This window comes from Rhinopithecus bieti, unplaced genomic scaffold, assembly GCF_001698545.2.
Source record: "Rhinopithecus bieti isolate Rb0 unplaced genomic scaffold, ASM169854v2 scaffold_10271, whole genome shotgun sequence".
Taxonomy (NCBI): domain Eukaryota; kingdom Metazoa; phylum Chordata; class Mammalia; order Primates; family Cercopithecidae; genus Rhinopithecus; species Rhinopithecus bieti.
In genome coordinates this window covers 1,833,716-1,846,283 of record NW_016806626.1, presented here as the reverse complement: position 1 = coordinate 1,846,283, position 12,568 = coordinate 1,833,716, and the positions used below count along the sequence as shown (strand labels likewise).

Genomic DNA, 12,568 nt, shown 5'->3' with positions numbered 1-12,568 from the left:
TTTTTTTTTTGAGACTGAGTCTCACTCTGTCGCCCAGGCTGGAGTGCAGTGGCCTGATCTCAGCTCACTGCAAGCTCCGCCTCCTGGGTTTACGCCATTCTCCCGCCTCAGCCTCCCGAGTAGCTGGGACTACAGGCGCCCGCCACCTCGCCCGGCTAGTTTTTTGTATTTTTTAGTAGAGACGGGGTTTCACCATGTTCGCCAGGATGGTCTTGATCTCCTGACCTCGTGATCCGCCCGTCTCGGCCTCCCAAAGTGCTGGGATTACAGGCTTGAGCCACCGCGCCTGGCCGAAAGTTCCACTCTTCTTGACTGCTTTGAATCTTCATTACTTTTCTCAAACTGTTGACTCATGCCACTTTTAGCAGGCAACTACATTTCCTAATTTACAGGGAAAAGCTAAAGCCATAAAACAAGAATTTCTTCAATTTCCTGCTCCTAAACCTACTAACATCCACATTCATTTTCTTTCTTCTTGTAACATAAGGGGTGTCTCTTCTATCTCAGGCCAAACCTGTGCTCCGTATCTCCTGCTCCTCATAAACTTCACTAACAATTATCCGTTCTCTAATTTATTAACTACTTTCTAATCAACTGTATTCTTCCTATCTATATTTAAACATGCTCTCGTCTCTCCAGCCTTAAACATCTTTAACAATACATCTTTTAAGCTACCTTCCCTATTCGTTACATACCTCAGGTACAAAACAAGTTCCCATGATCTTAGGAAAGATTTTGTTGCCATAGTATCAAGTAGCCTGCTTAACTAATCAACTTAAGTCCACCACTTAACCAATCAACATTTCAACTTAATAAATATGTTCCTGCAAGCCAACCCATCAGGGATATCCGCATTCTTCTAAAAGTCAGCTGAGTAGCTGAGTACTCCAATAAAAATGCTTCTATATGCCAACCAATCAACAATATCTCCCTGACATCACTCCCTCCTACCTCTGAAGGTCTACCAATGCCAGATCTCAATGCTTCCCCCAAGCCCTACATAAGATTAGCAGTCTGTTATACTTGAAACCACTGCCTGACCAGCATAGTCTTCCCTTACTTAGGTAGGAAATAAATCAAGTTTATCCCATCCTTTGAAACAGTCAAAGTTAACTTATTCCTACAGGTTATCTATACTAGCTCTCTTCACTTTCTTATCAAATCACTCACTGCACAGAAACAGATTTCCTTTAAGTAACTACAGACTAAAAGAGGTCCAATCCAACAGATTCTAGATCTTTCTCCTTCAAGAGCATCTGTTAGTGTTAACCGTTTGGTCTTTCTTAATACACTTTCCTACCTTTCTCTTCATTTGATATATCTCCCATTTAGGATCCTTCTCTTCAACATCTAAATATAGGAGTTTCTCAAGACCTAGTTGTAGATGTCTTCTCTTTTCACTGTATTTAGCCCACTCAACTGTTTCCTGGGGAGAATTAACACCAAATACTCTAAGGCTTCCATTATGAGTATGAGTGAACTTCTGTGCATCTAGAATGTTAACAGCTACCATCTTGGACAGAACTGGCAAAACCCCAGTTGAGAAAGGCTGCTCTATAACCTCATCTACAGTCTACCTTATCTACATCCTGGTTTCAATTACCACCTCTATGTTAATGAATAAAATTTCTATGTGTAGCTTAAGTATCTTCTATGAACTCCAGACAAAAAGCGCTGTTCAAAATGTCCAATGGGATGTTTCAACAGTAACGCAAACATGTTCAAGGATAATAGAAAACACAATCTTTCAATCTATTCTGTATCTCAGACATTCAAATTTCTCTAGAATGTAAGTTCTCTGGAAACGTGAATTGTGTATTTACTATCAAAACCTCAGTGCCTAAAATGCTGTACTGTACGAAGGGTACAGTCTGTTTTTAATTGAATGAATAAATCAATCTAGTGGCCACAGCAAAAAATTATGTATCTGCAATTCATTAAACATACTTTCTGACATATAATAAATGCCTGAGAAAATATACTATTGTCTTCAATAAATTTTTATTTTTATTTTTTTGAGACAGAGTATTGCTCTGTCACACAGACTAGAGTGCAGTGGAGCAATCTTGGCTCACTGCAAATTCCACCTCCCTGGTTCAAGTGATTCTTGTGCCTCAGCCTCCTGAGTGGCTGGGATTACAGGCACCCACCACCACGTCCAGCAAATTTTTGTATTTTTAGTAGAGACGAGAGTTTCACCAGGTTGACCAGGTTGGTCTTGAACTCCTGGCCTCAAATGATCGACTTGCCTTGGCCTCTCAAAATGCTGGGATCATAGGCATGAGCCAACGCCCGGGCCTGTCTTTAATAATTAAAAGCAAGAGAAAACAGAACCCTTACGAGTATGAAATGAGGCAGGGTAAGAAAATTAAAAAAAAAAAAAAAAAAGTACAGAAAAATAACCACACATACACACACACACACACACACACACACACAAACTTTTCAAATAATCAGAGTTCTCTGAACATAGTAAAAGCTATCTAAAGGAGTAATAAAAACCACCTTGCTCATGAGAACTGAAAAGCTCTGTATTGCTAGTTGTGTATCTTACATGACATTGTTCTCTGTGCCAAGAAAACAAATAAAATACAGTATAATCAATTTCTTCAAAAAGCATATAATTTAGTTGGATAAAGGTAAGAAATATTTTATGTGCTGAACATATGTCAAATTATGCCTGCAAATTAACTGCGAATTTTGGGATAACTGAAATACCTTTATAAATTGGGATGCTGTTGAACAAAGGAAGGAATGCTTCTAAAAATATGCTTTTGCTGAATTAAATGTAGTTTCTTACTTATTCAACTGAATGTAACATCATTTGAAAAGTTAAGAAAAGTTTCTTACCATTAAAACAGTCTTGGAGGAATCACCAGAGTATCTGAGACTGAATACTCCCAAAGTCCCCAGAAAACAAAAGAAAGTAAATGTGGCCAGATTTCGAATATCTAGTAATGACTCTATAAGTGGTATTGTTCCCATGGTCCAATCACAGCAGAGCTCCGAAGGATTTAATAAAAGCCAAGCATTCACAGGAAGGAGGTAGTTAAAAGTCAGTTGCCTTGTAGGAGTTGGGCTTACAGCAGCTGGGTTATCAAACCTGTATAAAGGATTTTAAAAATGATTACCAATAAAACTTTTAAAATACATAATTATTTACATAAATAAAACACTAAACAATAAACATTTTATATATCATCTTTTTAAACAGAAGACACAGATAAATGTTATGTGTAACTCAGACTCTTGCTAGAGTTCAAACTATCAAAACTTTATGAAATATCTACTTCAGAGAAGTGATATTTATGAAGGACTATTTGAAAGGCAAGCAGGTCATCCATGTCTGTTTATTATTAGAATAATTCAGACACGCATCCTATAATATTACAATACTGCAAAAGTGTTCCATTAAACCTTTTGATTAAAAGTAGTAACAAAAAGTTGTATAAGATTTATTGTATGTGTTGTATGAATCACTTTTGAAAACATTCACCAATGCTTTCCTACATGAGACATTTCTTTTAGAGCTAAATGTTAATTAAAATTATGCTTCCTGGAAAAAATTAGTATATTTTTCTCCTATCATGGAGAGAGAAAACCATATCACCTAGAAGCTTTCTTCCCTCTTTGACTCCTAGGAAGCTAAAAACCAAACTTCTAGTACAAAGTAGTAACTGTGTAGGCCTATATAACAATTTGTGTTCTACTTTTTCTCTTAGTAAATACTAACATAAACTTATACCATAGTTTATCTATTCCCAGGCCATGACATATATACATTTCATTAGTTTAGTCTGTGTTCTAAATTTTGTTGGCTATAATATATAGTACTTAAAAGACCCATTTTCTCATTTTAAAATGAGTAAGCCAATGAAAAATCAACTACTATCACTTATTTGACTTGATTTTCTAAAACATACCAAATATCTGATAAAATAAATACTATTTGAACAAACAATATCATTTCAAAATTTTCATATGGAATCTCACAACTTACATATTTTTTCAGATAAAAATAATAAATCATAATTTACAGTTCACATCGAATAGTCAAAAAGATCTTGCATCAGTAGTGAAGTGAAATTAGTCTTATCCTAAATGCTGATGTGGTTCCACAAAACAAAGCTTAAAAGCAAGACTGGGCTGGGTGTGGTGGCTCACGCCTATAATCCCAGCACTTTGGGAGGTCAAGGTGGGCGGATCACCTGAAGTCCGGAGTTCCAGACCAGCCTGACCAATATGGAGAAACCCTGTCTCTACTAAAAATACAAAAAGCCGGGCGTGGTGGCGCGTGCCTGTAATCTCAGCTACTCAGTAGGCTGAGGCAGGAGAATCGCTTGAACCTGGGAGGTGGAGGTTGCGGTGAGCTGAGATCGCGCCATTGTACTCCAGCCCTGGGCAACAAGAGCGAAACTCCATCTCAAAAAAATAGAAGAAGAAAAGTAAGAGTGAAAGATAAAACATTTTCCAAGTAACTTAAATGCATTCCAGAATAAAACTCAAAAGTTATAGAATACATTAAGGTAAAATTCACAAATGGTATCTGTTCAACAATTACTGGGAATGCAAAGAAGCAGAGAAATACAACCTATAATGAAGAGAAAATTTATTTGATAAAAACTGACCAAGGAATGACATTAGTAGGCAAGGACATTAAAGCAATAGAACATGTAGAGATATAGAAGATACAAAAGAAGACTCAAATCAGACTTCCTTCTGAAGATGAAAACAGATTCATAGGTAAGAAATAATTAGATGAAATGAAGGGTAGATTAGATATTGAGGAAAAAAGACTAGTGAACTTGATATAGCAAAAGAAACTATCCAAACTAAAATGGTAAAAGATTGAGGGGAAAAAACAGAGCATCACTGCAACAACTTCAAGAAACTTAAATATACTTAAGTGACATACAAGAAAAAGAGAAAAAAGAAAAGATGGCAAAAATATTTGAAGACTAAACATTTTCCAAAATTTATACAACATTAAAACCTACAGATTTCAAGAAGCTCAGTTTGACTAAGCACAAGAAACATAAATATATAAGAAACAATCATAAAGAGGTAATATTAAAAAAGGCATAGAAAAAAATACACATAACATACATTAGCATAAAGTGGTAAGAATGATAAAGGTTTTCCCACTGAAAACAACATAAGCCAGAAGACGGTACATTTACATTTTCAGAATACTGAATGAAAAAGTCAGTGTAGAATTCTTCACCCAGAGAAAATATCTTTGAAAACCAGATATTTTTAATCAAGAAGTGCTAAAAAAAATTCCTTCAGGCAAAAGGAAAATAGTACCAGATAAAAATCTTACCTAACAAAGGAATAAAGAACACTGGAAATGGTGACTCCATAGTTAATGTAAAATACTTTTTTATTATTTAAATTCCTCTAAGACAATTGTTTAAAGCAATGTATGTTCAAGGAAAACATATGCAAACTGCACAAAAGCTAAGTTCTTACATATATAAAATGTGTATTATATATATTTATACTATATATACTGATATTTTCATTTTATATATATATTCAAAATTAGAATATTCCTTGAAGGTAAATTGTGATAAGCAGAGGATGTTCTAAAATCCCTAAAGCAACACTAAAACAACCAAGATTTATAGCGAATAAGCCAACAAGGAGATAAAATGAAATATTAAAAAAAGATCCAAATGAAGGTGGAAAGAGAAAAAAAAGGGAACAAAGAATAGATGGGACAAAGATAAAACAATTTTAGCAAGATGACAGATTTCCATCAAACTATATCAATAATCATATTAAATATAAATCATGATATATCCCATCTAAAAGTCAGATTATCTGACCAAACAACAAAAGACCAAATTGTATGCACGCTACAAGAAATCTTTATACATAAATCATAGACAGGTAAAAGTAAAAGATGGAAAAGATACACCACATAACACTAACAAAAGATAGCTGGGATAAGAAAAGTGAATTTCTGAGTAAAGACTATTACTAGGGATGAAGCTCATTTAATAATGACAAACGGATCAGTTCCTCAAGATGACTTAACAATCCTAGTTGTTTACGCACCTAATAGCAGAGCTTCAAAACATGTAAAACAAAACGGATAGAAGTGCAAGGAGAAACAGCGAAATATGCAAGTATAGTCAGAGATTTCAACATGGGTCTTTCAGTAACTGACAGAATGAGTAGACAAAATCACTAAGGATAGAAGAGACTAAACACTAACCTTAACATTTAACCAGTTTGGGATGGGTCATTCATTATCTTTATTGTGGGGCTTTAAGGGTGTATACGTATGTCAAAACTTACCAATCTGTAAATTTTAAATACATGCAGTTTAAAAAATATGTTAATATAGCTTAATAAAACTGTTAAAAAACAAAGTAAATAAAATACTTTCTGGAACATTGATGAACATTAAAATCCAAAGTTAAAAAAAAGAATGCAGAAAACAAAGTACCAGAATTTCGTACCTGGTGAATACTGGAAGTTGGGATTGAATAACCTGGACTCTAATTACAACAAGTAATAACGTACTGAACATCAAGACAATGAGTTTTACTAATGTCTGTAGCATAGAAAATGGAATGCTACCCTTTCCACGGAGAAACTGTCCAGCAGTAGTACATAATAATGGCAAAGTATACTGAAAAGAAAATAAACGATTTAAGCAACAAATAACAACATATCTCAATGTTTTAATACTGTAGTACTTTCTAATTGCAAGATTAGATACAAGTATAATTATGAAATTAATGTGGAAGAATGTGTGAAGCTAATAATAAAACTGAGCTCAACAGTCTTACCCAACAATGAATTATACTGTACAGTATTATTGCATACTTTTCCAAGCTGCCTAATGATTCCATTATTGAAATTTAAAATACAGTTCTGAAAACACTTAGAGTATCATAAAATGTTAAGTAATTTTCAGTAGGTATGAGGATAAGACATGATATCTGGTATTATTATTGGTAAACATTAATTTACATAATGATACATTTAGAAAATAAAAGTAAATAAAATCTGATTCAATTAGGATAAAATATATCAATAAGTAAATTTATATATTTATAGTTTGGCTTACCCCTGGGCAATAAACACTTCATACACACAGCAAATTCCTACAACTGTTATTCCTTGTTCTTTACACAATGTTGCAACAGCCACTAAAACACTGTCAATGCAATTGGAGTCCACGCTGCAATTTGAGAACAGAAATTCAGAAAACAATTTTATAACGCAAAAAAAAGATATTTTAAACTTTACTTGTGATTCCATATCCATATGAGTGCTATTTCCCATTAATTAGTAGGACATACTTTAAAATACACTTAAATTTTTTAATTTTTGCTTTATACATTCAAAGCAAAATATCAACATGTATAATTTGAACTGAAATTTTTATGGAGAGAAAAATTATTTAATCAAATACTAACTTTTAAAACAAAGGTAGGGTGGTGAATATGGAAAAGAGAAATTTACAGGTTTGATAATTAATGAGGTATCAATCTGAAATGAAGAGAAATTTCTNCAAAAGCTAAGTTCTTACATATATAAAATGTGTATTATATATATTTATACTATATATACTGATATTTTTCATTTTATATATATATTCAAAATTAGAATATTCCTTGAAGGTAAATTGTGATAAGCAGAGGATGTTCTAAAATCCCTAAAGCAACACTAAAACAACCAAGATTTATAGCGAATAAGCCAACAAGGAGATAAAATGAAATATTAAAAAAAGATCCAAATGAAGGTGGAAAGAGAAAAAAAAGGGAACAAAGAATAGATGGGACAAAGATAAAACAATTTTAGCAAGATGACAGATTTCCATCAAACTATATCAATAATCATATTAAATATAAATCATGATATATCCCATCTAAAAGTCAGATTATCTGACCAAACAACAAAAGACCAAATTGTATGCACGCTACAAGAAATCTTTATACATAAATCATAGACAGGTAAAAAGTAAAAAGATGGAAAAAGATACACCACATAACACTAACAAAAGATAGCTGGGATAAGAAAAAGTGAATTTCTGAGTAAAGACTATTACTAGGGATGAAGCTCATTTAATAATGACAAACGGATCAGTTCCTCAAGATGACTTAACAATCCTAGTTGTTTACGCACCTAATAGCAGAGCTTCAAAAACATGTAAAACAAAAACGGATAGAAGTGCAAGGAGAAACAGCGAAATATGCAAGTATAGTCAGAGATTTCAACATGGGTCTTTCAGTAACTGACAGAATGAGTAGACAAAAATCACTAAGGATAGAAGAGACTAAACACTAACCTTAACATTTAACCAGTTTGGGATGGGTCATTCATTATCTTTATTGTGGGGGCTTTAAGGGTGTATACGTATGTCAAAACTTACCAATCTGTAAATTTTAAATACATGCAGTTTAAAAAATATGTTAATATAGCTTAATAAAACTGTTAAAAAACAAAGTAAATAAAATACTTTCTGGAACATTGATGAACATTAAAATCCAAAGTTAAAAAAAAGAATGCAGAAAACAAAGTACCAGAATTTCGTACCTGGTGAATACTGGAAGTTGGGATTGAATAACCTGGACTCTAATTACAACAAGTAATAACGTACTGAACATCAAGACAATGAGTTTTACTAATGTCTGTAGCATAGAAAATGGAATGCTACCCTTTCCACGGAGAAACTGTCCAGCAGTAGTACATAATAATGGCAAAGTATACTGAAAAAGAAAATAAACGATTTAAGCAACAAATAACAACATATCTCAATGTTTTTAATACTGTAGTACTTTCTAATTGCAAGATTAGATACAAGTATAATTATGAAATTAATGTGGAAGAATGTGTGAAGCTAATAATAAAACTGAGCTCAACAGTCTTACCCAACAATGAATTATACTGTACAGTATTATTGCATACTTTTCCAAGCTGCCTAATGATTCCATTATTGAAATTTAAAATACAGTTCTGAAAACACTTAGAGTATCATAAAATGTTAAGTAATTTTCAGTAGGTATGAGGATAAGACATGATATCTGGTATTATTATTGGTAAACATTAATTTACATAATGATACATTTAGAAAATAAAAGTAAATAAAATCTGATTCAATTAGGATAAAATATATCAATAAGTAAATTTATATATTTATAGTTTGGCTTACCCCCTGGGCAATAAACACTTCATACACACAGCAAATTCCTACAACTGTTATTCCTTGTTCTTTACACAATGTTGCAACAGCCACTAAAAACACTGTCAATGCAATTGGAGTCCACGCTGCAATTTGAGAACAGAAATTCAGAAAACAATTTTATAACGCAAAAAAAAGATATTTTAAACTTTACTTGTGATTCCATATCCATATGAGTGCTATTTCCCATTAATTAGTAGGACATACTTTAAAATACACTTAAATTTTTTAATTTTTGCTTTATACATTCAAAGCAAAATATCAACATGTATAATTTGAACTGAAATTTTTATGGAGAGAAAAATTATTTAATCAAATACTAACTTTTAAAACAAAGGTAGGGTGGTGAATATGGAAAAGAGAAATTTACAGGTTTGATAATTAATGAGGTATCAATCTGAAATGAAGAGAAATTTCTGAAATTATGACAGATATCTTTATACTTTATTAAACTGATAAATTATTAAAAACTTAAAATTTAAAACTATTGGGAAAAGTAGGGTACCATACTTTTTTTTTTTTTTTTAAGACAGGGTCTTGCTCTGTCACTCAGGCTGGAGTAAGTACAGTGGTGTGAACATAGCTCACTACAGCCTTGAATTCTGAACTTCAGGCAATCCATCTGCCTCAGCCTCCCAAATAGGACTACAGGCATGTGCCACCACATCTGGCTACCTTTTTTTTTTTTTAATTTCTGTAGAGACAGAATTAATATTGTTTGCTATGCTGCTCAGGCTGGTCTCAAACTCTTGACCTCAAGCCATCCTCCCACCATGATGGGATTCCAGGCACGAGCCACCGTGTCTAGCCCATTCTTATAAAAACTAAAATGAAAGTGGTTAAAAATAGGCACCTAAACACTATTCTTCAAAAAATTTGCAATAGACTCTATAAGTTATATTTAAATGAAAAATGTACTTCATCGACTTTAAGTAATTGTCTACCATAAAGCAGTAATTTGACTAAAGAGTAATGAACTGTGAAAGTTCATTGTGCTCTTGTGAGTTTGGGCAACTTTTCCGGGCTTCAGTTTTCTTATGAAAAACTATAACCTCTTATTCTTTTCTAGTTTAAAAAATATCTGGTAGTATGACTGTGTGATCTCAATTTGCTTTTTTTTTTTTTTTTTTGAGATGGAGTTTCGCTCTTGTTGCCCAGGCTAAAGTGCAATGGCATGGTTTCAGCTCACCACAACCTCCACCTCCCAGGTTTGAGTGATTCTCCTGTCTCAGACTCCTGAGTAGCTGGGATTACAGGCATGTGCCACCATGCCTGACTAATTTTGTATTTTTCAGTAGAGATGGGGTTTCTCCATGTTGGTCAGGCTGGTCTCGAACTGTCAACCTCAGGTGATCTGCCCACCTCAGCCTCCCAAAGTTGCTGGGATTATAGGTGTGAGCCACTATGCCCGGCCGTGACCTCAGTTTTAAGAATATTAACTAAAGCAAAAATTCAAATAATTGACTTAAATCTAAGTATAAACAAGAACAGAATTCATGAATTGAATACATTTTCTTTTGTCACTGGGCTTAATATAGAAATTCACCTATTTTTGAAATTGTTTTCAAAGTACGCTATAGACTAAAATTACTGAAAGAAAAAATAACCAAAGACAAGAAATAAACGAAAAAACCAAACCCACGAAACTGTTGCAGATACTAAGTATAATAATATTCTTTCTTTAAAAAAAATCTTATAATCTTATTAGGCCAAAACCACCAATACTAATATACTAGATTATATTATATTACAATGCTAAATTCAACAAGAAATTCATAGAGGAAGAAATCAGAAGATGGTTATTGACAAAACAGGCTGGACCTAATGTTGGCCCTTGAAGGGTATACAGGACATAGAAAAACTGGGAAAGGTGGATGCATAAATAAATAAATAGGGGTGAGAGTAAGCTAGGCGAATGAAGGATATAGAGAATAGTATGAATGGATGCGTATGTCTACATAAAAACTCGTAGAAAATAACAGCATTGAAAGCAGATATTTTAAACAGTTTAAATAGCCAGTTTGGCATATATGATTTCACTGAATCTTAAAATCACTCTACGGAGTAAGAACACGGATGTAATCATACCCATTTTTAAGATGAGGAAAGAATTGTAGAGGTATTTTTAAAAAAGTAACAAAGAATAAGGAGAACAAGACTTCATGGTTCTTCTGATTTTAAATTCAGAGCTTCTCAATAATTTGTATTTCTACTCGAAGGAAGAAAAAGCAAACAGTCACCTTTTATAACCTTGAATTCAATCTCACCAACTAAGAGTAATAAATGCAAATGCCTTACTGAAACCAATCACTTCAGTTATTCAGCCTCTAGTGAGTATATGACTATATAAATACTTTGATTTTATAATCAGATCACCGTGGTTAAAAGTTACTACATGTGATTTTGTCCAAAACAAGTACACCTGGTAAATAAGTTAAGGACACTTAAATCCATTCCCATTTCAAAATACAGGTTTCTAAACTAACTCTACATATGTAAAAGAAACACATCTTCATCCATCACTTATTCAAACAGTTATTTTAAGTATCTACTACATTTCAAGGGTATAGGGAAGCGAGACAAGTATGATATACTCTGTCAAATGGTGACAAAGTGTAAGTGTTAAAAAGAAAAAAGAGAATGAAGGGAAATAAAAATAGCACCACTGGGAAAGATGAGTAGTGACATTGATGACATTTAAGTGGATATTTAAGCAGAAACCTAAAGTAATAAAAAATCAAGTATGAAGGCCCTGAAATTGGATGACCATATTTACAAAAGAGGTATGGGACATGAATAATACAGAAGTAAAAATGAATATAAATAATTACAACTTGAAAACCTTTGCACAGGCCAGTGTATACTAGATACAATAGGGAACACAAAGATGATGTGGAAACTGTGGCTTCAAAGGTAAAATTACTAAGAGTACAAAGTATCACGGTGGTTAAGAGGATAAAGAGAGGTCCAAGGTAGATTTCAGTATTTTTTCAATTAGAATTTAAAATATATTACATTCATTCACTTGCTTATTTCTTTAATATACTCATACTAATCACCTACTGTAAACTAGGAATCATTCTAGGAAATGAAGATCAAAAAATGGAGAAAAAGTTACCTACCCTAATGAAGGTCACACTCTACTGTGAGAAAGCAATAAACAAAAGAAAAATGTAAACTACGTATTTTCAGGTTAGAAATTAGTATTTTCAGAAGTGCAGGTTAAAGGTATAGAAAATAACATTACCCTGTTTTTGTTTTGGTCAAATGGTGAACTAGATTGATCTGTGGTCCCTTCCCCAAAATCAACTCTAGAAAAGGTAAGTAAGAGGGAAAATAGTTTCTAAGACACGTTTTTTTTTTTTT

At 33.0% G+C, this 12,568-nt stretch overlaps 1 protein-coding gene across 1 annotated transcript in view; it reads right to left on the bottom strand.

Moving 5' to 3' along the window:
• Positions 1–12,568, bottom strand: part of TMTC3 (transmembrane O-mannosyltransferase targeting cadherins 3) — a 55,410-nt gene that overhangs the window by 27,751 nt on the left and 15,091 nt on the right. The window contains 3 exon segments of the mRNA XM_017877136.1: positions 2,851–3,103; positions 8,557–8,729; positions 9,173–9,288. Of these exon segments, the coding sequence (XP_017732625.1) occupies positions 2,851–3,103; positions 8,557–8,729; positions 9,173–9,288 (542 nt within the window).